This window comes from Gorilla gorilla, chromosome 2 (genome assembly GCF_029281585.2).
Source record: "Gorilla gorilla gorilla isolate KB3781 chromosome 2, NHGRI_mGorGor1-v2.1_pri, whole genome shotgun sequence".
Classification (NCBI taxonomy): domain Eukaryota; kingdom Metazoa; phylum Chordata; class Mammalia; order Primates; family Hominidae; genus Gorilla; species Gorilla gorilla.
The window spans coordinates 52,161,117-52,187,710 of NC_086017.1; the positions used below are offsets into that span (position 1 = coordinate 52,161,117).

At 45.8% G+C, this 26,594-nt stretch overlaps 1 protein-coding gene and 1 pseudogene across 1 annotated transcript; one reads left to right on the plus strand and one right to left on the minus strand.

Annotated features, from left to right (window-relative positions):
* Positions 1-371: 371 nt before the first annotated feature.
* Positions 372-8,697, minus strand: CCK (cholecystokinin). Its single transcript, XM_031009881.3, has 5 exons — positions 8,195-8,697; positions 7,780-7,948; positions 7,207-7,417; positions 5,927-6,142; positions 372-785 (listed from the first exon to the last, which is right to left on the minus strand). The coding sequence occupies exons 4-5, from the start codon at positions 6,138-6,140 to the stop codon at positions 652-654; spliced, it is 348 nt and encodes a 115-aa protein (XP_030865741.1). The 5' UTR covers positions 6,141-6,142; positions 7,207-7,417; positions 7,780-7,948; positions 8,195-8,697; the 3' UTR covers positions 372-651.
* LOC101149813 (sal-like protein 4) overlaps positions 8,224-26,594 on the plus strand; it is a 57,287-nt pseudogene continuing 38,916 nt past the window's right edge.

Here is a 26,594-nt window from a genome sequence, read left to right on the forward strand (position 1 = left end):
AAGAAAGGATGATAACTTCTGTGCCACAGAGCCATGGAGTGATCAAATGTATGCAAAACCATGGCCAGTTACTGCCTGTAACTTGTTTAAAGGTCAAGAGAACCCCAAGGAAACCCTGATGGGAGTAGGATTGGTAAATAAGATCGGGGATCAGGGTGGCCAGGGCTGGGCTCTGGAGTTGCCCACAGATGGCCCTTTCACTGTCCACCTGGCCTGTAGCAAAGTCAGCTCCAGGCCTGAGCTGCATTTCCCAAGCCCTTTCTGGGGACATCTACTACAAGGATTTGTCCCGGTGTAGCATCTATCAGCCTTCCCTCCTTGCATGTTCTGAGGACCAAATGGAGCCCTTTGCCCTCAGTAGACGCAGGGAATGACAGGGCAGAATGAAATCACTTTAATAGCATAACAACATTTTCAGACCAGGAGTCACAGGTGAAGAAAACATTTTGTCTTCCATTTGCACAATTCTGGTGAGGTGTGTGGTTGCACTGGACAATCTTACAGACAAATTTTTCACATTGAGAACTTAATAAATAGATACATACAATGTCAAACTCCACAGACAATGAGTTATGAGTGTGATTGTTTTCTTATTCTGCCTCCTCTGGGTTGGGAGGTTGCTTCCCGTTGGGCTGATGGAGGCTGGGTCCTCTAGGAGGGGTACTCATACTCCTCGGCACTGCGACGGCCAAAATCCATCCAGCCCATGTAGTCCCGGTCACTTATCCTGTGGCTGGGGTCCAGGTTCTGCAGGTTCTTAACGATGGACATTCGTCCAGAAGGAGCTACAAGGAGCAGGGAGGAAGGAAACAGGGACATTGCATCTAAAAGCATCTCTAGTTCAATTTGTGAAGGAGAGCAATGGAAAAAGCCAGACACAATATAGCAGACACCACCTTAAAGGTATCAAAGAGCTATCAAAGTAGTGGAATTGATGGACCAAAATCTGAGAGAGGAGAAGGACCAGTGTCTGTGTAACTGGAGAGAGGACAATATATTTACAAGTTAGGGGTGTGCTTTGCGTTCTGCAAGTATTTAGGTGGATTCATTTTATCCAGCCTTGCAGTCTGGGGACTTGCCTAGATTTTCCTTAGTCTCCCTACCGTTTGCTTTCTTTTGGTAGATGGGTGTTTTCCTTTTGTAGATGGCATCAGCAGAAACCAACCAAAGATTTTTCCAGTACTTAATTGTTCCTAAATTCATCCCTTAATATCCATCAACATTCCTGACTCCTGGAGAGCTCTTGTTATTAAGGTAGCACAATTATAATATCTTGATGTTGGAATGGTTAAAAAAAAAATCGTTGGTGGGAGTGTAAACTAGTTCAACCATTGTGGAAGACAGTGTGGCAATCCCTCAAGGATCTAGAACCAGAAATACCATATGACCCAGCAATCCCATTACTGGGTATATACCCAAAGGATTATAAACCATTCTGCTATAAAGACACATGCACATGTATGTTTACTGCAGCACTATTCACAATAGCAAAGACTTGGAACCAACCCAAATGCCCATCAATGATAGACTGGATAAAGAAAATGTGGCACATTTACACCATGGAGTACTATGCAGCCTTAAAAAGGATGCATTCATGTCCTTTGCAGGGACATGGATGAAGCTGGAAACCATCATTCTCAGCAAACTAACACAGGAACAGAAGACCAAACACCGCACGTTCTCACTCATAAATGGAAGTTGAACAATGAGAATACATGGACACAGGGAGGGGAACATCACACACCAGGGCCTATCAGGGGGTGGGGGTTAGGGGAGGGATAGCATTAGGAGAAATACCTAATGTAGATGACTGGTTGATGGGTGCAGCAAACCACCATGGCATGTGTATACCTATGTAACAAACCTGCATGTTCTGCACATGTACCCCAGAGCTTAAAGTATAATAAAAAATAGATAAATAAAGCCCCTTTGCTACATAAATACTCTTTTAAAAATATGAATTTGAAAGTTATATTCAGAAATCTTTTGTCATTTATCAGTAAGTGTTTTGAGTTGATGATCATTTTATTTTTAATGATAAATCAATATCAATTAAAAATGATATTCAGAAAAAGACTGTCGGATTAAATCTTGGCACCTCAGTAAGACTCAAAGAAGCGGGGGAGAGAGGTGATAACAAAGGTGATTTAAATCAGCAATTTTGACCAAAATGCAATAACTGAACCTGAAATTGTCCCATTGGGATGGAAGTTAAGTCTTCAGGAACAGTGTGATCCTTTTGTAGAGCTCACACTGAGTGAGCAGGGACATGAAGAGGCAGTTTATTTGGAGACATGAGACATAGTCCTAGCTCAAAGTTCATAGACAGAAGCCTCCAGGGGTACAAAATCAGTAGAACACCTTCTCCTGTGCAAGCTCAGTCTTAAGAAAGGCCCTTCAGGGACTTCAATGGACAAAACCCAGGCCAATTCAATGGTAGAGGAGTGGAGGACCACTCAATGACTCCCACTGTGTTGGGGGCCACTGTGTCCCCACCTCCTGTCATGCTGGTCTATATCCCTTCTGCATGAGGCTGCCCTTGCCAGCTCCTGCCCATAGGCTGAGTAGAGTCAGACTATGGCTTATGTGTTGATAAATGAAAATGCAAAGGCAGTTACCCTGGGTAATGAAATTAAGCAAGTTTAATTAAAAACAGAAACAACACAGAACAACATCCCCACCCTTTCTCTCCCCACCCCCAACCGTTCCCAGTTTTGGAACCAACAGTCAATTCAGCACATTTCAGGCCTTTTTGCAGATATCCTCAGCCTACGTAGAAGAAAAATAGCCCCTGCTATTTAATTGTTCATCATTCAGGTGAAATATTACCCTTGAATTCAGGAAAACCTATAGACCCAGTTACCTGTACACAGTCACATGGAAACATGACCCATCCTCCTGCCTGCTGTGATGATGAGTGCCCACTCTAAGGCCTGGGCAAAACCAAAATTTCCATCTAATGGAAGCAAGGTGACAGCTTCAATACGAGCAAGCAGCCTCAGTTAACGGTGGGGGCACCATGTTCAGTCATGGAAGCTGCATTTATCACACACCCTGACTTCCCCGTTCCATGTACAGTTCTGTCCTCATGTCATGTGTATTTACCAGGGTCCTCACTCACTTTCCCAGTGCTGACATAGAGTAGGGGCTTACATCTGATGTATGGAATTGATCAAAGCCTGATTCCTATGGGCCACAAGAGATGGACGGGCCTCCCTCTGAATCACACAAAGAATTGGAAGGGGCTTATTGGAAAGCTAGCCTCGGGACTGTCTGCATGTCACTCAGCTAGTGGGCTGCTGAATCACCTTATTCCTGGAGAAAGACTTTGGTGCTGAGAAAACAGTGACTTTCTTAGCTCTTGCTACAACTGAAGGGTTTAGCTCTTTTAAACTTTAAAATGTGGAATAGGCAGTACAGCTAGGAAGCTGAATGGCTTCCAGGCCCTCCCGGGGGGAGCAGGACTAGATAGAGTCTCAGCCCTGCTGTTGCGTAGATACGCAGCTGCATGTAGGTTACTCAGGCTTTTAGAGCCCCAGCTTCCACACTGGCAAAATGGGTATAATAATATTCACCGTGCAGGGCTGTTGTGCTGAGAAAGACAATATAGATGTAGCATTGAAGCTTTGCTGGGCATGGGGGAGGCGTACACTAAATGCCTCTAGATATCTTTACCCACTGCCCTCCAATAGAATTGTTTCTTCTTGGGCCATTGAAAGTGCTGCAGATATTTCCTAATGATAAACTCTTAAGTACTGCTCAAAGAATGCATTGTCTTGTTTAGAACTTTTAAGCGTAATATATACTATAGTGGAGCAAAAATCTGATATGATCTCAAAATATGTAAAATATTCAAAGAAACTGTGCAGTATCTATATGTGTAGTCCTAGTTCATGTTTGTCACATAGAAGAGTTTGCTTGTTTTTTAGCTAGAGTTGATCCTAGGTGTTGGCATCTAAATTTCCAAGTGATTGCTATTCCCTCCTGGGTTTGTTTGGCACAATTGGCTGAAGGCAAAGGGAGAGGGGGGCTGAGAAGAGGGACTAGAAAGAACTTTCCAGCTAAGATTTGCTGTAAGAGCCATTGTCTAGTATTGGTTCTAGGAAATAATTTGGTAATGAGCTTTTTTTTTTTTTTTCCCTAGAACAATTTTGGAACCAAGACTCAATTCGGCACATTTCAGGCCTTTTTGCAGATATCCTCAGCCTACATAGAAGAAAAACAAGGGTCTTTCCTAAATTGGAGAGGGGAGTCCAGGTCCACAGTTAAATGAAAAGCCTAGGATATTTCAGACTGGTCTGGCTGAAATTCAGCCTGTATCTGGGGACAGATACTAAATTATTTTCAGGCAGAGAATCAGCAGGAACTCAAAAGCTTTCAGACTTTCTCTCTCCATCTGATAAGTATTTCTATCTTCTTCAATTTAATTAGCAGGAAAGCAAAACAGAAGGTGGTGGGTGGGGCAATTTCCCAAAGACAGGAAGAAATACAACAAATCACTGATTTGTTCTTTCCTTCTGAAGCCTCTGGGTCAGAGTTCCAGTCTTCCCTTCATGTGAACCCACAGAAGAACTCTGTAGAGCCAAAGCTCTTCATCTTATCCCTCTCTGGTCAAGCCAGGGGTTAAGGTTCAAATCCAGGCCCTGGAACACCAGTTGGGTAAGAGAGCTTCATGGAAAAGGCAACACACCTACCACATCCCTTCCAGCAGTGTTTGCTAAGTTCTTTTTTTTTTTTTTTTTTTTTTTTAAGACAGTTTCACTCTTGTTACTCAGGCCAGAGTGCAATGGCACAATCTCGGCTCACTGCAACCTCCACCTCCCAAGTTCAAGCTACTCTCCTGCTTCAGCCTCCCATGTAGCTGGGATTACAAGCATGTGCCACCATGCCCAGCTAATTTTGTATTTTTAGTAGAGATGGGGTTTCACCATGTTGGTCAGGCTGGTCTCGAACTCCTGACCTCATGTGATCCACCTGCCTCAACCTCCCAAAGTGCTGGGATTACAGGTGTGAGCCACTGCTCCTGGCCTGCTGAATTCTTTTAATGTCCAGCTGTGTTTGTACTGTTCAGCACACTGCTCCACAGCCGGTGTTCATCATTAGTGTCACTGGGGATAAAGTTGGCAGAAAAAAGCTGCCCCAATCCAAAGCATGATTCCTATGGGTCACAAGAGATGAATGGGCCTCCCTCTGAATCACACAAAGAATTGAAAGGAGCTTAGGGGAAAGCTAGCCTCAGGTCAGAACTGCCTGCATGCCACTCGGCTAGTGAGCTGCTGAATCACCTTATTCCTGGAGAAAGACTTCGATGCTGAGAAAACTGACTTGCTCAGCTCTTGCTACAACTGTGACCATCTCTGCAACAGTAAAGTAAAAACAAATACCTCTCTTGTTGGGTAATCATTTGTAAGTCATTGCAAGGAGAACACAAAACTGCTGCTGATTCTTTCCTTCTGTTACATACTTTGGTGGAAATGGACACATTGTCACTGCTTTTTTAAACTGTTGTAGCCAGATCTCAGGCATTCTCAGCATTGACCCCTTCCTGCTAGAGGATTTCCAAGGGTTGGTATCTGGGTGGCTCCAAGGTCCTTTGCGTTTTCAGTAGAGGGTATTCAGTGTATCTAGGAACCCTTTCCTAGGGTTCAATAATTATCTTTTAATGGCTTGGTAAAATGGTGTTGAACTTAATCAGCAACACTGCTAAAAATTAGTTCAAAGAAAGCTTTTCAAGAAGGTTCCCCTTACTTATAAATTAAGTCCTCCATACCCCTTCTCAGATTGCTACAAAGGACCGCCAGAAACCATGTTGCTTGTTTCCTACCGAGAGAGGTCATCCCCATCAGGCCAGCGCTAGAGAAGAGGGTCAGCATCGGGAGCCTGGGAACAAGGGCAGAAGTGAGGGATGGGGAGGCAGCATTCTTACCTTTCCGGGCCTGCTGGATGTATCTTGCCAGCAGGGCGCCCAGGTGCGCTCGGGACTCGCCATCCGTTCTCTGCGATACCCTCAGCTGCCTACGGGGCACCTCCTCTGCCCGCTGCAGCCCGGAGCCCGCGGGATCTGCGGGAGGCACCGGCTGCGTCAGGGCGCCAGCCGCCAGTACCGCCATCAGCACGCACAGGCACACGCCGCTGTTCATGGCTGTAGGGAGCAAAGGAGGAGGGCGCGTTAACTGAAAGGCTGGGCAACAGAGCTCCTGCGGCGGGCCGGGCACCCAGAAGCGGGCTTAGGACAAACACAGGTGCTCCAGACCCGCCAGGCCGCCGCAAGCACGAGGGCTCGCCAAGCGCTGACCCCAGCAGAGTGCCATGGCGCGCGCCCCCGGGCGCACCTGGCTGGTCTTTGCGAACTCCTCACCCAGCACCAAGGGGCAGAGACCTTGTTTTCTGCCGTGTTGAGCAGAAGGAATGTTTTTGCTTTCCTAAAGTTTGAGGAAGTGTTTGCAGAGTGCCTCTCTTCTAACTGAAAGAAGAAAAATAAAACCCCACGAGATTAAAAATAGTGTGAAAAAAATATCCTAAGGGGAAGACTCCGTGGGAGAAATGAGAACCCTGGGGAAAGCACTTTTCCAGATAGCTAACAAGCTTTCAATATGGAAATACAGTAAATGATGAAAAAGAGAAGCACAGTTTAAAATGTAGGAGCAATAAATAAAGCCGTATTTATAAAGTTTTCTCAAAGTGTACGTGGGAAATGGCAATAAGCCACTACGCAGAACATAGGCAGGTTTTAAAATCAGAAATATGTGCCCAGCGCTCAGGCTTCGAAAGCCCCGTGCATTTTAGATCGCTAGTGGATAAAACACCCTCAAGTTTCTATCCGTAAAGCCTCGAAATTTTCTGCAGTATTTAGAAAATGAATTTAAATCTTAAAACCCTCTAATATTTTATTAGAAAAGATTGCAAAGTCCCCCGCACCGCTGTGTAACAGCTAGCAAATCTCAATCTGCATGCGAATCTTAGCGAATGGGTAGTTCATCCCTTAATGATGCTGGCGTATGAAAGGCTCTAAAGCAGCTCTACCCACCCAGACCTCACTTTTAGACCCTGAGCCGTTATTTCTGACTTCAAGAAATGTCTTTCGAGCTCTCGGAGGGAAGACACAGAAAATAGAAAAGCATAATGGAAATGGGCACAAAGCTGAAGACAGCATCCTTCAAAGACACAGGACACTTGGATCCCCCGCTGACAAACCGAGGGACCTACCTTTTGGATTAGGACGCAGCTGGCTCGGCGTTTCCAACCGGAGCAGCCTGGCAGCTGAGCCAAGTTCAGGGAGGACCAGCGGGCGGCTGTCTCTTAAATAGCCCCGCCCGGCGGCGTCGGCCAGTCATGTATTTACCCAACGCTGACGCAGACTGGCAGTAACACGTGCTCAGAGGGCGGCCACTGGGGCGACAACCGGTTGAAGTGGCTCCTGGGAGAGAGGGGGAGGTGGTCTAGTGGGGTGGAGTTAATCCCTCCCAGGCGCGGTGCCGGGTGTCCGCGCCCCTCTGGGTCCGAGAAGCTTCCGCCCAACCCTTTCCAGCTGCCGCTCCCCCGCGCATTCCAGAGCAGTACTCTCCAAGGTGGGAAACCTAGGAGTTTGGAGTCTCCTCCGGGATGGAGAAGCTGCCGCTAGCTTAGTTCGCTTTGGGGACCGGAGGGGCTAGAAAGGAAACTGGGGGCGGGGGTGGGGGGTGGACACTGGGCAGGACTGAGCGTCAGCAAGGCGTGATTCTGAGAGGGAGGGGGCGTCGGCCCCCTACCCCGGAGCGTCCGAGGCGCTGGTCTTCATACCTGTGTCGGCTCTTTCGAAGGAGAGAGGAGGAATCGGGGTCTTCACTTTCTTCTCAGCCGCATTAAAAGCCCTCGCAGTTCTCCAGGTTTCCGAGGGCCAGTGTTCTGGGTCAGTGAAAGGGCTCTGGCCACAGCTGGCTGTTGGTGTCCTGGGCCTCTCTTTACGCAGCTGTAAAATGGGGATGACACCATCTGGTTTTGCTCAGAGGAATCCGGTTTGGGAAAGGGATGTGTTTTCTTCCCGGGCCAAGTTACCACCACCCGCGGCGCCCACTGTTCCCCGTTGTCCACAAGCGGCGCCAGCGATGGTCCTGGGGAACTTGACCACCGCACCCCCGCAAGCTCGGGTAGACCACGGCATCCGCCCCTCCCACCTTTCCTGAGGGCTCACACACTCACACCCCCAGGACAGTACCTTCCAGAACTCAGCTGCGCAGCCTGGAGATGAGGACCTCACCCCTAGTCAGTCACCCGTCCGGTGGAGGGAAGGGAGGCACCAAGGCTGCCGTGCGCCTTTCCCGGCACGCGGTTACTCTCCCGGCTCCGGAGCGGGCCGACCGGGAGCCCCTCAGTGCGCTCTGGTCGTCTACACCCTGAAACCCTTTGAGTTCGAGTCCGCTTGCTGGTGCTTGAGTTCGCCGCCTCCCTGCAAAGGCACTGCCAACCCCATTTCACAGACCGCAAACCGAGGCGCGAGGAAGAGCAGCGCCTTGCCAAGGCTCCACAACACGCCCCTCGCCCTCTCCGTGCACCGAGGCCGCCCAGCCTGGGACCTGGAGATCACCAGGCCTTGAACCTTGGGACCTCAACTCCTCTCCCTTTCTTTCCCCCACCCGTCTTAGATGCAAGGAGAAAGATTTAGAAGCGCTTATTTTAAAATCGGAATCCGTATTCCGCTCTGGAATTCCCTCTGGAATGGAGGGACTGTGGCAACGCCAGTGTGGGGGTGGAGTGGGCGAGGCGGGGGGGGGGGGGGGGGGGTTGGGGGGGCGGCCCAGGGACGCCTCCCGTTGCTGCTACACTTTCTAATCCTGAGAGGCAGCTGCGTTTCTGCAACCTATGGGCAACATGTTTGAAAGAGCTGATTAAATGCTTTCCAGTGGTTTCGCCACGAGCCTGCTAAGGTTTGTGTAGTTCAGTTGCGAAACCTAGTCTTATTTGTGATTGTGGCAAGACATATCTGGAAACATAAACTTGTTGTCGAAATACCCCCAGAGCTTCTAATTCAGTAGGTCTGCGGAAGGGCCCAAGAATCCGAATTCCTTCCTTCCTTCCTTCCTTCCTCCCTCCCTCCCTCCTTCCTTCCTTCCTTCCTCCTTCCTTCCTTCCTTCCTTCCTTTCTTCCTTCCTTCCTCCTTCCCTCCCTCTCTCCCCTTCCCTCTTTCCCTCTCTGTCTCTCTCCCTTCCTTCCTTCCTTCCCTCCCTCCTTCCCACCTCCCTCCCTCTCTCCTTCTCCCTCTTTCCCTCTTTCTCTCTCTCTTTCTTTCTTTCTTCTTTCTTTATTTCCTTCTTTCTTTCTTCATTTCCTTCCTTCCTTCCTTCCTTCCTTCCTTCCTTCCTTCCTTCCTTCCTTCCTTCCTTCCTTCCTTCCTTCCCTTGCCTTTCCTTCTTTGAGACAGAGTCTCACTCTGTCGCCCAGGCTGGAGTACTGTGGCATGATCTTGGCTCACTGCAACCTCTGCCTCCCGAGTTCAAACGATTCTCCTGCCTCAGCCTCCCCAGCGGCTGGGATTACAGGCATGTGCTGCCATGCCTGGCTAATTTTTATATTTTTAGTAGAGACAAGGGTTCACCATGTTGGCTAGGTTGGTCTCGAACTTCTGACCTCAGGTGATCCACCTACCTTGGCCTCCCAAAATGCTGGGATTACAGGTGTGAGCCACCACACCCCACCAAGAATCCACATTTCTAACAAGTTCCCAGGCCATACTGAAAATGCTAGTCCACCAAGCACACTTTGAGACCATTTCTATAGAAATTCCCTACCTTATACCAGTTACTCAACTCCTGGCCTTGGTCCATTTAATTCATGTTTATTCAACACTTACTTTGTGCCAGGCCCCAGGGATTCAGTATGAACAAGAGCTGACAATACAATAGGGGAGCTGAAGCAAACAAGTGGACAAACACCTCTCAACGATTCTGATATTTGGGGACTATGGAATGGAGATGGTAGGAGGTAATCTTGGAGAAATGTTTTGGTGAGGGGAGCTAGCTGGTAATATGGAAGATGCCCGAAAGGCAGAGGGACTGGAAGGGGAGGGCTGGATAGGAGGCCCTCGGGGATGGGCAAGCAGGAACAATCAAGGTAGATTTGTTTTAGAATCATAAGCCATTATGAAACCCATTAATTATTAGGAAACATAATAAACATTATGCAAGTCATAAGTGTTCATCAGAGAACATTCAGAAAACAAAAGTAGAGAAAAGAAGAAAAATTCCAGCCTCCCAGGGAACAACTTGTTGCTGCTCAGGAAACTGGTAGAGGGAACCGGACTTGGTGACTGAGGCTGACCTTGAGTTTCCAGGCTGGGAGACAAGGGTGGGTGGTAGAGTATTATCCAAGACAGGGAATTGAGAAGGAAAAGCAGGCTTGGAGTGTGGCCGTGGTGGTGGTGGGCCAGTGGGGAGTGGGTAATGAGTCCAGTATGGGATTGGTTGATCGTTTGTGCATTGACAGTCTAGGAGGAGTTTGGGAGCCTTTGTCCTGAGCAGAGAGACACTGGAGGGGTGGACCCAGAGTCTGGCATGTGGGTGGTGGCTGTCAGCCTGGGAGTTATAGGGAGAGTTGAGGAAGGCAGCTAGCAGTGGGTGGCAGGGTGCCTCTAGACAGACCGCTGAGGAGTGACAGCGTGAAGGAGTGAGTGGAGGAAAGGGAGCTGGTACAGAACCAGACAAGTGGGCCAAGGAGGCCAGCGTGGAAATGCCAGTGCAGAGCCAGAGGTGACAGGGACCATCAGAAGCTGAAGAAGGGCTTGTGCATGGGCCTTTCTCATTTACGATAAAGAGAGCTGCTTGCCTCTTTATTGTAAAATAAAGCAGTTGTAGCCGCTTGTCTCTCAGGAGTGGAAATTTTGAGCAGGAAATGTGTGATAGAAGAGCTGCTAGGAAAATAGAAAGACATAAGGGATCTGAACTCCTTGGCCATAGTCATGATTTTTCCTTCTTACAGGGTCAACAGGTACTAATTATTCTGACTATCGTTCCTAAGCAAGTTAGGCCTGGAGCCGACACTATTTCTGTAATCCAGATGCGTATCCGCATTAAAGATAATCCATTTGTTCACTTAAAAAAATGGGCTTGATGTCTCCTGAGGCAGATGCCTTTGGTGCTCCTCACCACAGTTCCACGTTCTCCCTCTGGCTTCAGCTGCAGCCTAGCCAGGCTGGGCAGTTTTCAGCAAGACAGCATTCCCACTTCAAGCTTTCAAAGCACCCCTCTTGGCTTATCTCCTTCAAAGTTCAGCCCCTGCAGAGGTTCAGCCTGTAAGTATGGGTGTTATCTCCCCGAAAGACAATCTTCAGCCAGTGGGGAATGGGAACCCCAGTCTCTCTGTATGAACCCTTCTGGAAGCTTCTAAAGACTTCTTGACGGTCCTTTGCCTGTAGAGGTGAACTTGATAACAGCTCTCTCTCTCTCACTCTCTCTCTTTAGACAGGGTCTTACTCTGTCACCCAGGCTGGAGTGCAGTGGTGCAAACCCAGCTTCCTGGCTTAAACAATCTTCCCACCTCAGCCTCCTTAGTAGCTGGGAACACAGGTGCACACCACCATACTCTGCTAATACTTAAATTTTTTGTAGAGACAGGGTCTCACCATGTTGCCTAGGCTTGTCTCAAATTCCTAGGCTCAAGTAATCCTCCCTTCTCAGTCTCCCAAAGTGTTGGGATTACAAGTGTGAGCCACCAAGCCCAGCCGATAACATCTCTTTAGTTGTTTTTTCCTCCTTCTTTTTCTTACTCTTCTCATTTCTTCCTCCTCTCCCAAATAAACGACATGTACTCAAGTCTGTCTAATTTTAGTATAACCTTATCAAAGACACCAACTGTCTTTCAGGCACTGTTGGGATTCAATGGTGAGCAAGACAGACAAAATCCCTGTGCTTGTGATGCTTCCATTCTAGTGGAGGAGACAGACAATTTAAAAAATACACAGCAGGCATGGAAGGTGCACACATGTTTTCAAGAAAAGTAGAGTAGGGGGAGGGTCTGCGGAGGACTGGGCACCCGCATGAACGTATGCAAACCACTGCTGGAGGATGCCCTGTTAGGCTCTCTGCTGTGTAGACCTTGCTATGTATGTACATTATGGAGAAATGGTTTTGCTTTTCAGTCCAAATAGAGAAAAAGGAAGTTGTATGGGAGTTTGCACTGTTTGGAGATTGTTTTGTATTTCATCAAATGTGAGACAGTAACTAACTTTTCTGCCAAGCTCATTCTCTTGTCTCAGAAAAGGAATGGAAAAGGCAGTGCCCTCTGTGTCCTTCCCACCACCACCCACTCTTCCCCATCATGGAATGAGACGCACCAGCTGGTCCCTGCCTTTATCCGGAGGACTGAGAGTGGAGGGCGCCATATCCAGATGCCGCATTGGAAAGGAAATAGTGGAGAGAGGAAACCTGTGACTGTTCACTGGTTTGGAGTCTAGAAATTCCCATCTGATTGCGGTGAAATGAATTTAAGTGAGATCTTGCTCAGAGTTGGGGAGGTATCCCTGAAGATTAGTCCCTGAAACAGATATATTTTCAAAACACGATTTTTTTAGTCATGAGACCTAGCTCAAAGACATATGTCAATTTTGTATGTGTAGAAAACTTAGTGGAATTTCCAGGGACATGCTAGAGCCTCCTGATTTATTATTCATAGAATTTAAGCTTGTTACAAGCAAGCCCCACTTACCAGAAGGCAGGAGGCTATTTGCTGTGATCAGAAACGTGACGGTTAGAAGGCTTCTTTTTTGGGTCTTTTTTTCTCCTGAACATGTATTAAAATACTATTATTTGTCCTGGAATTTTTCAAAGTCCACATAGCCAATATCATCTGCCAATATCTGGAATGATTAGACTGGAAAGAGGGAAGTAACTATGGTCATTGTGAAGTGTTTCCTTTTCCTAATGATGAATTTCTTTAGAATATCTTGTCATAGTTTGGGTTCCTACAAAAGCAGAGCCTGGGACAGCACCTGGATACAGGTAATTTATTTGAGAGTGATTCCAAGGGAGCAGGAGTAAGAGAGAAGGGAAGAGAGAAGACAGTGAAGTAATGAGTAGAGTGGATGACTGCTGTGGACCCAATCCCCTGGGGACTCTCTGAGATACCTCTTGGAACATGGCTCATAGCCAGCCTACTTGAGGCCAGAAGGAGAGCCGGAGCACCAACTCCCATTTCCCATTAGTTGAGGGCTGTTCCAGCAGGTGTTAGCTCCCTCTCACTTCCAAATAGGCTTACCTGCTCCTGCAGAGCCAGAGAAAGCCCTCAGGCAGAGAAGAGAGAAGCAGATGGCCGAGGTAGGAATAGCTACATGAGAGGGAATATGAAGGGGAAATCAATAGTGGCTGTGTTACTGTCAACTCAGGGTGCTATAACAAGTACCATGGACTGGTGGCTTAAACAATGGACATTTATTTTTCACAGTTCTGAAGACTGGGACATTTGAGATTAGGGTGCCAGCATGGCAGGGTCCTGGTGAAGGCTCTTTTCCTGGCTTACGGATGGACTACTTCTTGCTGTACCCACACGTGGCAGAGAGAGGGAGGTTGGGGGGTGGAGAGAGAGAGAGAGAGCAAGAGTGCTAGCTCTCCGGTGTCTCTTCTTATAAAGACATTAATCCTATCATGAGGGTCCTCCCCCATCTGACTTCATCTAAACCTAATCACCATCATCTTCCAAAGTCCCCACCTCCTAATACCATCACATTGGGGGTTAGGGCTTTGTACGAGAAAATCAAATCTTGGAAATCTCAAGATCCCCAAACTCATTATGTCAAGGGGAGAGTTAAGCCTGGAGACTGAGCCATGCAACACTGCCTTTCTTTTTCCTGAAACAAACATCTACAGAGAAGCGGATGGCTGAGGTGGGAATAGCTACAGGTGAGGGAACATAAAAGGTACGTTAACAGAGATTGTGTCACTGTCAACTCAGGATGCTATAACAAAATACCACAGACTGGGTGGCTTAAACAACAGACACAACCCTGTGTTTTCATAGCTTTATACATAAGCCAGGTTCCCACAATGATGAACGGCCTTCCACCTCTCTGGATGGTCACCCTCACAAATTGCTCACAGGGAAATTCCTTGCAGGTCTCTAAATCATTCAGGAAACATATCCCCCTGTAAAACAAGCACACACCAATTGTAACTTTAGGTCTGTAAGCCAAGTTTAACTCCTAAAACTGAGCTTTCTTCAATTTCATCCTGACAATGTCGTTTATAAGCTTATCTTCCCAGGTACAAATGAAATGGCTTGGCTGTGTCCCCATCCACATCTCATGTTGAATTCCCACATGTTGTTGGAGGGACCCAGTGGGGGGTAATTGAATTATGGGGGCAGGTCTTTCTCATGCTGTTCTTGTGATTGTGAATAAGTCTCATCAGATCTGATGGTTTTATAAGGTGGATTTTCCCTGCATGCTGCCATCCATGTAAGATGTGACTTGCTCCTCCTTGCCTTCTGCCATGATTGTGAGGCCTCCCCAGCCATGCGTAAGTGCATTAAACCCTTTTTCCTGTATAAATTACACAGTTTTGGGTATGTCTTTATCAGTAGGGTGAAAGTGGACTAATACACAAGGACAAGATAAGATCAATCACTCTTCTGCCTGCCCTGAGATGGCTGCATAATCAACTTTTTCCCATACTCCCTCTTTTCAGATGTTTACCTTATGTAGAGTGTAGATTATTTGAGCATCAATCAGAGCCTCACAAGTAGATAGCTGTTTGCCTCACTGCCTACACCCTTCCCTTCTTTTCTCCTGCTTGCTCTTTCCCTTTAAATACTGAGTTTCCTGGAAAGGACAGGTTGCAGATGCTTCTGTGGCTTGTGTTTTTCCCAGGTGCATCCTCACACTTTGGCTCAATAAACCTGTACTGGGATTTAGACACTTGCCACAGTCACTCACTTTTTGGTTAACAGTTTCAACATATGAATTTGGGGAGACACAAACATTCGGCCCATAACAGAGTAAAACATTCCTGTAAATTAACATTTTATTTGTTCACTGGCATTTCTATAAGGTTGGTGGAATAAAGGAATCCTAAATCTGGGGTGGACCTTGAGGACCCTCTTGTTCAAGGGTCACGAATTCCAACACCACCCAAGGGAGTGAAGAGGGCTGTGGGTGAGAAGAGCAAGAGAAAAAGCACAGAGATCATGGGCAAGTGAAGCTATGGGTGGTGGTTAACCTCCTGGGGCACTCTAGGGGCCAGAGCAGAACGTGGGCCTCAGAGCCATCTCACCCTAGGGTGCAAAGGTGCGTGCATGTCTATACATCAACTCCACTCACTCACTGGCTAAGGGCAGCTCCTGGGGCATTCATTCCCTAGCACTTCTGGCCCATTGAGGGTCCAGCCCCCAGTGGAAACCTTCAGAGAAGAGCTGCAGATGCTGGCGACCAGAAGCTGGGCCTGCAAGCACCGTGATAGTGAGGCCCGAGGGAATATGAATAGGGCAGCCACAGAGCCACTACACTCTCCTAACACTTTGCATGTACTCAATGTTAGCACTTACCATATTGTATCTTAATTTCCTACAATAGGGCTTGGGACATAGCTGCTCAATGAATATTTGTTGAATGAACTCTTCATCTGTATGAACATCTCATCTGCCATCTGATGTGCAGGAAAGCAGGAATTGTGATTTATTCACCCAAATGCAAGAATTGTGCTGGACACATGCTAAGTGACCAATAAATGTTCACCAAATTCGGCTGTTAGTTTCATCAGTTTAGTTGACTGGACTTACAAGATGGATAGCTATGAATGAAAAGCCATTTGCTGACCCTTGGTTGGATTGTGGACTCCCAATTAGCCACAGGAATTGTTCTTAGCACCATTTCATTTAGCCAGGATTAGAAAAGCCACCAGAAATGGGAGATCACCTCATGAATGGATGACAGGAATGAGAGGTCAGCTCCCAGCTGATTGAGCTCTCTGCAGAAGAAGCTTTCCTTTTGCTTTTTAAACTAATATTGAAAAGCTAAAAGAGGAACCGTAGTTGCCAGGGAAACCAGCCACCAGTGTCCTCGGGCCTGTTGCTTAGTTCACTTTCTTTTGAGGAAGGTTTAGAAGAGGCCTCCATGGCTCTCCTTGGGAAGTGTTAGCAAACAGTGAGACTTGAAGTACTTGAAGGGAAGTCTGGGAGTCTTTGTGGTCCTGCTGATCCAGCTTCTCTCTGAAGCTGAGGTGCCCTCACAGCAGAGGGCAAGTCTGTGTCCTCTGGAATGGTCCCAGCCCCCAGCAGAGACATCTCCTACCTTACCAACCTGCCTGGTGCCTGCATGGTGGCCATGGGCCCTCCTTTGAACTAAGGCTTTGGGACACAGCTGTTCCAGGACAACCTTATCAGAAAAGGCTCATAGTTTTAAAATTTAAAATAAAATGGTTTGAATAAGTATTAAGTGCATATAATTCAAAATTTAAAAGGTGCAAAGGGGTATATAGTGAAAATCAATTTTTCCCCTCACTCTTCTTCCTCCACCATGCAGAGGCAAGGAGTGTTTTAGCGTTTAGTAAATTCTTACAGATAAAGTCAATGCATATACAAGCAAATCAATAAGTATCAAAGAAATACACACACACACACACACACACACACACACACACACACACACATACACACACACAGTCTCCAAATGGAAGCATAAAATACAAAATGTTCTCTATTTTACTTTTTTCACTTAAAATATGTATTTGAGTTAGGTCAGTTTATACTGTTAGCATAATTCTACCTCAATATCTGTAAACTATTCCATTGTATGGGTGTACCTGAATTCATCTAGCCAGGGCCCTATTCATAGAAATTTAAGTAGCTTCCAATATTTTCCAATTATAACCAATGCTTCTTGAATATACATCATTCTGCACATGCACAAGTTTACCTATGGGATGAGTTCCTGGAAGTGGAACTGCTGAGTTAAAGCATATGTACATTTAGCATGTTGGTGAATATTGCCAAGTTGCTCTCTGTGGCAGTTGTTCCCAACTGTCAAAGAGAGCATCTTTATCTTTTTTTTTCTCAGCCCTTTTGTTATAGAATGTATTTTATATTTGTATTAGTCCCTTTTCACACTGCTTATAAAGACATACCTGAGACTGGGAAATTTACAAAAGAAAGAGGTTTAATTGGATTTACAGTTTCAAGTGGCTGGGGAAGCCCCACAATCATGGCAGAAGGCAAGGAGGAGCAAGTCACATCTTACATGAATGGCAGCAGGCAAAGAGAGAGCTTGTGTAGGCAAACTCCCGTTTTTTAAAACCATGAAATATCATGAGACCCATTCACTGTTACAAGAACAGTGCAGGAAAGAGCCACCCCCATAATTCAATCACCTCCCACTGGGTTCCTCCCTGGACATGTGGGAATTATGGGAGTTACAATTCAAGATGAGATTTGAGTGGGGACACAGAGCCAAACCATATCAATATTTAATTATATTTGGGCATTATATTGATTTTTAAAAATATCATGGGTACAGCATCAAAGATAAACAAAACTGGACAGTAGTTAAAGTGATAAGGACAGGTTTTAATCAGTATTATTTTATTGCAATAGGGAAAAGAGTCAAGCGTGAACTGAATGCAATTTGAATTTGTAGAGAGGTGACCGGATGTTTTAAAGGGAGAAGAGGGAATAGGAAGGAGGTTAAGCAGTATTTCAGTAGAGTCAGGAAAGTGAAAAATTACAAAAAGTGGGACACAGGTGATGGTGGGGGTGCAATGGTCCATTTGAAACCCATCTGGGCTTGTAAACTGGTACTTTTCAAAGTCAGGCTCTTACAATAAATTCTTTTAGCGACCTTGAGTTTTCTCAGGGAGGCACTTTAAGAGGGAAGGAAGGTAGAGGTATCCTAAGAATGTGGCCTTGAGCTGTTAGGAACTATATTAGTGCTTGTTCAAGTCTTTGTAGGCCAAGGTTGGGGCCTAGTTGAGAAAGGGCTCAGAGGAACCTGGCTAGAGTTTGGTCAAGGAGACAGCCTTTGTTAGTAGGTATATTATAACCACTATAAATGCCGTTTTAGGATGATAAAGGAAGAGTGTGAAATATCTGTTGTCAAAAGTGGTTGTGGAGTCAGATGGGGATAGGAATCCAGATCTTAAAAGTATGGACATCACACTCCACCTGTTTCCTGCCGTGATAACTCAACATAGGGAAAGTAGAAGAGCAAAAGTTTGGATCAGGGATTGAAGGCAGGGGCTCCAGCAAAATGGGATGCAGTGTGGGGGTCTAGGGGAATGGGGCCAGAACATGGTCACCAAGACAGAGAAGTGGTGTAGAAAGATCACTGAACACATCTCTTCTTCCTCCTCACCGTGATAACTATTGACCATTAGGCCAGACCACACCAATCAACCTGTGCTTGGCTTCTCCTAGACAAGCCTAAGAGCCAAGGGTAGAAAGCAAGTTCCCAGATTTCAGCAGGGAGGTGGACAGTGCCAGCGTGGGAAGTTCTCTGGAGGTCCAGGGTTTTAGAAAAAGCAAGCCTGGGGCTACTTTGCATAAGGATAATGCTGAGCAGTGCCCAAAGGGCATGTTGGTGGAGAAAGTCACCACAAGAAAAAGAGAAAAAAATGTCATGCTGAAGAGAAATGGTATTTGGATGGCAGGAATTTTACCATGAAAGTAAAAGTTCTATTTAGATTTTTAAAACATCCATTCCTTAAGGAATAGCATGAACCTCCAGCATGTGCAACGAAATGAAATGCTAAAAGTTGGCAGCTTGGAAATGAGGGGTCTGTGCACATATTTTCCTAGCATCCAGAATGATGAGCAAAGGAAGGAGATTGTTTACCATCTTCCTCAACATCCCCAGAGATGGCTGGCAACAGACGGGCTTCCAGATGAATGAAGGGCTTCTGAGTGCTGGGTGCAGGGTCTACTGAGAACTTGAAGAGGAGTGAGAAAGTGATTTTTATCTGCCAGATTGCATTTCTTATGTAAGTTGCTGGAGCTTGAAGTTGAGAGGAAAGAGACTCAGTCTTCAAACAAGAATCTTGGTTTACATTTTGGGTCTCTGTCTTGCTTTGCATACCTCCCCACAACCCCACAAGAAAACCAGACAGTCAGATGAAGACCTAGATGCAGGTGGTGTATTTGGGAGAGCACCCCAGAGAGCTGAACTGAGGAGGTGGAAAGTGAGACAGGAAAGCGAGAAAAGTCAATAACTTGTGAGTTAACAAGCAGGTGACTGCTGGTGACAACTGGGGTCAGTCCTGCCAGGGCTCCTTTGAGAAGATAAATGCCCTAGAATTGTCCCACTGAAGCATTTATCCATGGCCTCTATCTCCTATTGTTTGAGGGTTACTCCAGCAGGCAGGGTTGGGAGGGGCCTGCTAGTGCTAAGACAGGCAGAGGAGAAAGGTGCTGCTACTCAGTGTGGGAAGACAGAAGGCTGTCTTGGAATAGTCTCCTGCAGCTGCAGGTGAACCAGAGTGGGCAGAGGGGCCCTGGGGTGCAGCATCAACAGTGTCTCCCACAGCCCCTAAGCACAAATCTCAGGAAAGACCCTATTACATTCTCAAACTGCAAAAACACACAAGTGTAACTCTTTTGTTCTTGGTTTTGGGGAAACATGTATACCAAGACATACACATATTTTGCCCCAGAGAAATGCTCAAGAAATATGTCCTTTTTTCCATGCCGGATACTGTTCTCTTTCCTCTCTGACCCTGGGAATTTCATAGTGAAAATGATACTAGATTTGAGTCCTAGGTCTCCCGTCCACTCTCTGTGTAACTTAGAGCAAGTAACTGTGGTTTTGTGACCCTGCATTTGTACAACTGTCAAATGAGGTGGATAGGAATCAGTCCCTAGAACATTGTGAGGTCTGAAGGGGCTAAACTACAGCCATGTGAGATGAGGCCTTAGGATCAAGAAAATTTGCATTTTTGGTCATTTTCCACTTTAAACTCTTAGAACAAAAAGGCTGGTCTCTGAATAAGACATTGAGGAAGAAACAGCCCATGGGAGGGTGGTATAGAGGTGACAGGCATCTTGGGACTGTCTCGGTTACGTAAGTCCATCCCAAGGCTCCGGAGTGCTATCACTCACTCTCTTTTATGAGAACAGTGGCTTCTTGAGGTAAAAGCGGAGGGAAAACAACACTAAAAGCTCAAGTCCACTAAAACGATAAAGTTGCAGGAGGTTTATTCTGGGCTCCTTGTGGACGACCCCTTGTATAATGAGATGCTAATTTTAAAGATAAATTATGGATGCAGAGAGCAGGAGAGAAAGTGCAGCTATTTCTTGGCAGCCCTAATTGCTGCAAGAGGTGCCAGGCTGCTAAAGGCATACGCATGTACTGTGCACACAGCCGAGAAAATCAGAAGCCAGGAGCGGGGTTTGTTATCAGCCAAAGCCCTGGAACTTACAAAGCAATCTGTTTTCGTTGAGAAGACACAGATGGCCCTACAGGGTTGGTTTAGAGAAGATGCTGCCGGTTTCATGGATGTGTTATGTTTCTTTTTCTTCTGCTCGTAACTATTTTCTTTCTTGCTTTAAAAAGGACCATACCATAGGCAGTGTGATTGGGAAGAGCTTGCCTTTACACAGCAGGCCTGCAAATATTAACATAGATGCTTTATCAGATGCTGGGTGCCCTGCCCACATCTATTCTCCGGGGTTGACCTGACTTCCAGCTCCCTGCCCCTGTGACTCTTTGCTCCAGTGTTCTTTCTGGAGTGGGAACCCAGGTTTCAAGTGTTGGAGGATTATTGCCCCGCGGGAGCAGCCCTCAACCAGTAACTAGTGGGAATTGGTGGAGAGTTAACTCAGCTCTCCCACCCTTCCAGAAGGTCACAGGCCATGTTCTATGTTGGCTCCTGGAGTTCCCCAGCAGGACCCAGCTCCAGTGGCCCTTGGTGGTAGCATGTGCAGAAATGTGCCCTTTATTGGTGGAAATTCTCTGCCCTGTCTCACTTCTTCATTTTCATATCTATGTTTCGTGGGATCACCTCCCAAATAAATCACTGGCCCTCAAAGCTTTTGCTCAGCATCTACTTATGGGAAAATGCAAACTACAATGGTTGAACTTTCAGCTTCCATCAACTTGAGACATGTTCCAGAGTTTAAAATATTCTTCACTTGTATTACGCCTGTCCACAGGCAATGAATCTCCTGCTGGCCACGTGGCTAAGAGACTTGCGCAGTCCTGGGATCCTTGATAAACGGGGCAGGTGTTTGGCTTTGGAGATTTTACTTTGGCCAGGGGCCAGGGACTGATGTGTGGATGTAAACACTAAGACTTATCTTTGCAGGTTGAGAAGATTGCTTTTATACAAGTTGATAAACCATTTGCTGAATGTTTCATGGCCCCTAATGTTCCCTCAGGGGTGGCCTTACCCCAACATTCAGACCCTCATCCTTTCTTTAGGGGCCCCTAAAATATGGTTTGGCTCCGTGTCCCCACTCAAATCTCATCTCAAATTGTAATCCCCACATGTCGAGGGAAGGACCTGTAATCCCCACCTGTTGAAGGAGGGAGGTGATTGGATCATGGGGGCCGTGTCCCCCATTTTGTTCTTGTGATAGTGAGTGAATCCTCACATGATCTGGTTTTAAAAGTGGCAATTTTTTCCTGTATTCTCACTTCTCTCTCTTGCCACCATGTGAAGAAGGTCCTTGCTTCTCTTTTGTCTTCTGCCATGATTGTAAGTTTCCTGAGGCCTCCCCAGCCATGTAGAACTGTAAGTCAATTAAACCTCCTTTGTTCATAAATTACCCAGTCTCAGGTGGTGTCTCTATAGCAGTGTCAGAATGGACTAATATAGTAAATTGGTGCCAGGAGTGGAGTACTGCTATAAAGATACTCAAAAATGTGGACACAGCTTCGGAACTGGGTAACAGGCAGAGGTTGGAACAGTATGGAGGGCTTAGAAGAAGGCAGGAAGATGTGGGAAAGTTTGGAACTTCCTAGAGACTTGTTGAATGGTTTTGACCAAAATGCTGATAGTGATGTGAACAATGAAGTCCAGGCTGAGGTGGTCTTAGGTGGAGATGAGGAACTTATTGGAAACGGGAGTAAAATTCACTCATGCTGTGCTTTAGCAAAGAGACTAGTGGCATTTTGCCACTGCCCTAGAGATCTGTGAAACTTTGAACTTGAGAGAGATGATTTAGGATATCTGGTGGAATAAATTTCTAAGCAGCAAAGCATTTGAGATGTGACCTGGATTATTCTGAAAGCATTCGGATTTATGTGTTCACAAAGAGATGTTTTGAAATGGTAACTGATGTTTAAAACAGAAGCAGAGCATAAAAGTTTGGAAAGTTTGCAGCCTGATGATGCAATAGAAAAGAAAAACCCATTTTTCTCCACAGAAATTCAATCTAGCTGCAGAAATTTGCATATGTAACGAGGAGGCAAATGTTAACAGCCAAGACAATGGGGAAAATGTCTCCAGGGCATGTCAGAGATCTTGATGGCAGCCCCTTCTATCACAGGCCTGGAAGCTTAAGAGGGAAAAATGGTCTTGTGGGCTGGACCTAGGGCCCTGCTGCTCTGTGCAGCCTCAAGACTTGGCACCCTGCATCCCAGCTGCTGCTGTTCCAGCTCAAGCTGGTGTTAAGGGGGCCAAGGTACAGCTCAGGCCATAACTTCTGAGGGTGCAAGCCCCAAGCCTTGGCAGCTTCCATGTGGTGTTGGGCCTGGGGATGCGCAGAAGTCAAGAATTGAGGTTTGGGAACCTTTGCCTAGATCTCAGAGGATGTACAGAAATGCCTGGATGTCCAGGCAGAAGTTTGCTGCAGGAGTGGAGCCCTCATGGAGAACCTGTGCTAGGGTAGTGTGGAAGAGAATGTGAGGTTGGAGCTCCCACACTGAGTCCCCATTGGGGCACTGCTTAGTGGAGCTGTGGGAAAAGGGCCACTGTCCTCCAGCCCCCAGAATGGTAGTTCCACTGACAGCTTGCACTGTGCACCTGGAAAAGCTGCAGACACTCAACCCCAGCCCATGAAAGCAGCTGGGGCAGAGGTTGTACCCTGCAAAGTCACAGGGGTGGAGCTGCCCAAGACCATGGGAGTCCACCCCTTTCATCAGTGTTCCCCAGATGTGAGACAGGGAGTCAAAAGAGATGATTTTAGAGCTTTAAGATTTAATGACTGCCCTGCTGGAATTTGGACTTGCGTGGGGCATGTAGCCCCTTTGTTTTGGCCAATTTCTCCCATTTGGAATGGGAGCATTTATCCAATTCCTGTACCCCCATTGTATCTAGGAAGTAACTAACTTGCTTTTGATTTTACAGGCTCCTAGGTAGGAGGGACTTGCCTTGTCTCAGATGAGACTTTGGACTTGAACTTTTGGGTTAATGCCGGAATGAATTAAAACTTTGAGGGACTGTTGGGAAGGCATGATTGGTTCTGAAATGTGAAAAGACATGAGATTTGGGAAGAGGAAGGAGTGGAATGACATGGTTTGGCTCTGTGTCCCCACCCAGATTTCATCTCAAATTGTAATCCCCACCTGTCAAGGGAGGGAGGTGATTCGATCATGGGGGCAGTTTCCCCCATGCTGCTCTCATGATAGTGGGTGAATCCTCACAAGATCTGGTGGTTTTAAAAGTAGCAGCTTTTTTTTCCTGCATTCTCACTTCTCTCTCCTGCCTCCATGTGAAGAATGTCCTTGCTTCTCCTTCACCTTCTGCCATGATTGTAAGTTTCCTGAGGCCTCCCCAGCCATGTGGAACTGTGAGTCAACTAAACCTCCTTTGTTTATAAATTACCCAGTCTCTGGTAGTATCTTTATAGCAGCATGAGAATGGATTAATACAGAGTCACTTGTTTTGGATTGTAAACTAAAAATAAAATCCTAAGTGCCCCACCTGACTGAATGGACCCCCTGTTGGCCAAGAGGGCCCCAGAGAAACCTTAAAAACTGAGTTCCTTGTCATGATGGGATGGGAATTCAGACACACCTCATTATGTCTCCTCCCCATTGTGGTTAGATGCAACTTAACAACATTAATGTTAAAATAACCATAAAGCTGACAGAATAGACTCTTTATAGCAGTAGGACACAAAGTTATAAACAGGATCTGAGGCCATTCCAGGTAAGGGTTAAGTCACTCCCTGTCCCTACACTTAAAGAATAAACTATGTTTTAACTGCCACAAGGTTTTTCCTTTTCCCTAGCAGCTAAAGAAGCACTGACCTTGACATAAGCAATGGTGAAACAATTTACAGCTCATTCACTGCCAAATGCTGACTAACTGACCCCCTGTTCCACCAGCCTTGATGGGACAAGAGGCTGATTTCAGTAACTTTCTCCTGATAAGAAGACCACTGACCATGGACTGGTTCTGGCTGGACACAGTGGCTGCACACTTGAGTACCTTTGTGTCCTGAAAAAAACCTTTTGATATGTAGGGCCTAATTGTAATATATTTATTTATTTATTTATTTATTTTTATTTTTATTTTTTTATTATTATTATACTTTAAGTTTTAGGGTACAGGTGCACAATGTGCAGGTTAGTTACATATGTATACATGTGCTATGCTGGTGTGCTGCACCCATTAACTTGTCATTTAGCATTAGGTATATCTTCTAATGCAATCCCTCCCCCCTACCCCCACCCCACAACAGTCCCCAGAGTGTGATGTTCCCCTTCCTGTGTCCATGTGTTCTCATTGTTCAATTCCCACCTATGAGTGAGAACATGTGGTGTTTGGTTTTTTGTCCTTGTGATAGTTTACTGAGAATGATGATTTTTAATTTCATCCATGTCCCTACAAAGGACATGAACTCATCATTTTTTATGGCTGCATAGTATTCCATGGTGTATATGTGCCACATTTTCTTAATCCAGTCTATCATTGTTGAACATTTGGATTGGTTCCAAGTCTTTGCTATTGTGAATAGTGCTGCAATAAACATACATGTGCATGTGTCTTTATAGCAGCATGATTTATAGTCCTTTGGGTATAAATGGGATGGCTGGGTCAAATGGTATTTCTAGTTCTAGATCCCTAAGGAATCACCACACTGACTTCCACAATGGTTGAACTAGTTTACAGTCCCACCAACAGTGTCAAAGCGTTCCTATTTCTCCACATCCTCTCCAGCACCTGTTGTTTCCTGACTTTTTAATGATTGCCATTCTAACTGGTGTGAGATGATATCTCATTGTGGTTTTGATTTGCATTTCTCTGATGCCCAGTGATGATGAGAATTTTTTCATGTGTCTTTTGGCTGCATAAATGTCTTCTTTTGAGAATTGTCTGTTCATATCCTTTGCCCACTTTTTGATGGGGTTGTTTGTTTTTTCTTGTAAATTTGTTTGAGTTCGTTGTAGATTCTGGATATTAGCTCTTTGTCAGATGAGTAGGTTGCAAAAATTTTCTCCCATTTTGTAGGTTGCCTGTTCACTCTGATGGTAGTTTCTTTTGCTGTGCAGAAGCTCTTTAGTTTCATTAGATCCCATTTGTCAATTTTGGCTTTTGTTGCCATTGCTTTTGGTGTTTTAGACATGAAGTCCTTGCCCATGCCTATGTCCTGAATGGGTAATGCCTAGGTTTTCTTCTAGGGTTCTTATGGTTTTAGGTCTAACATTTAAGTCTTTAATCCATCTTGAATTAATTTTTGTATAAGGTGTAAGGAAGGGATCCAGTTTCAGCTTTCTACATATGGCTAGCCAGTTTTCCCAGCACCATTAATTAAATAGGGAATCCTTTCCCCATTGCTTGTTTTTCTCAGGTTTGTCAAAGATCAGATAGTTGTAGATATGCAGCATTATTTCTGAGGGCTCTGTTCTGTTCCATTGATTTACATCTCTGTTTTGGTACCAGTACCATGCTGTTTTGGTTACTGTAGCCTTGTAGTATAGTTTGAAGTCAGGTAGCATGATGCCTCCAGCTTTGTTCTTTTGGCTTATGACTGACTTGGCGATGCAGGCTTTTTTTGGTTCCATATGAACTTGAAAGTAGTTTTTTCCAATTCCATGAAGAAAGTCATTGGTAGCTTGATGGGTATGGCATTGAATCTATAAATTACCTTGGGCAGTATGGCCATTTTCACGATATTGATTCTTCCTACCCATGAGCATGGAATGTTCTTCCATTTGTTTGTATCCTCTTTAATTTCATTGAGCATTGGTTTGTAGTTCTCCTTGAAGAGGTCCTTCACATCCCTTGTAAGCTGGATTCCTAGGTATTTTATTCTCTTTGAAGCAATTGTGAATGGGAGTTCACTCATGATTTGGCTGTCTGTTTGTCTGTTATTGGTGTATAAGAATGCTTGAGATTTGTACATTGATTTTGTATCCTGAGACTTTGCTGAAGTTGCTTATCAGCTTAAGGAGATTTTGGGCTGAGACAATGGGGTTTTCTAGATATACAATCATGTCATCTGCAAACAGGGACAATTTGACTTCCTCTTTTCCTAATTGAATACACTTTATTTCCTTCTCCTGCCTAATTGCCCTGGCCAGAACTACCAACACTATGTTGAATAGGAGTGGTGAGAGAGGGCATCCCTGTCTTGTGCCAGTTTTCAAAGGGAATGCTTCCAGTTTTTGCCCATTCAGTATGATATTGGCTGTGGGTTTGTCGTAGATAGCTCTTATTATTTTGAGATACGTCCCATCAATACTGGATTTATTGAGAGT

Coding starts and splice junctions, on each gene's coding strand:
- CCK (XM_031009881.3), bottom strand. CDS start 6,140: ATGAACAGCGGCGTGTGCCTGTGCGTGCTGATGGCGGTACTGGCGGCT. Junction 786..5,926: donor CATCCAGCAGGCCCGGAAAG/GTAAGAATGCTG, acceptor TGCTCCTTGTAG/CTCCTTCTGGACGAATGTCC.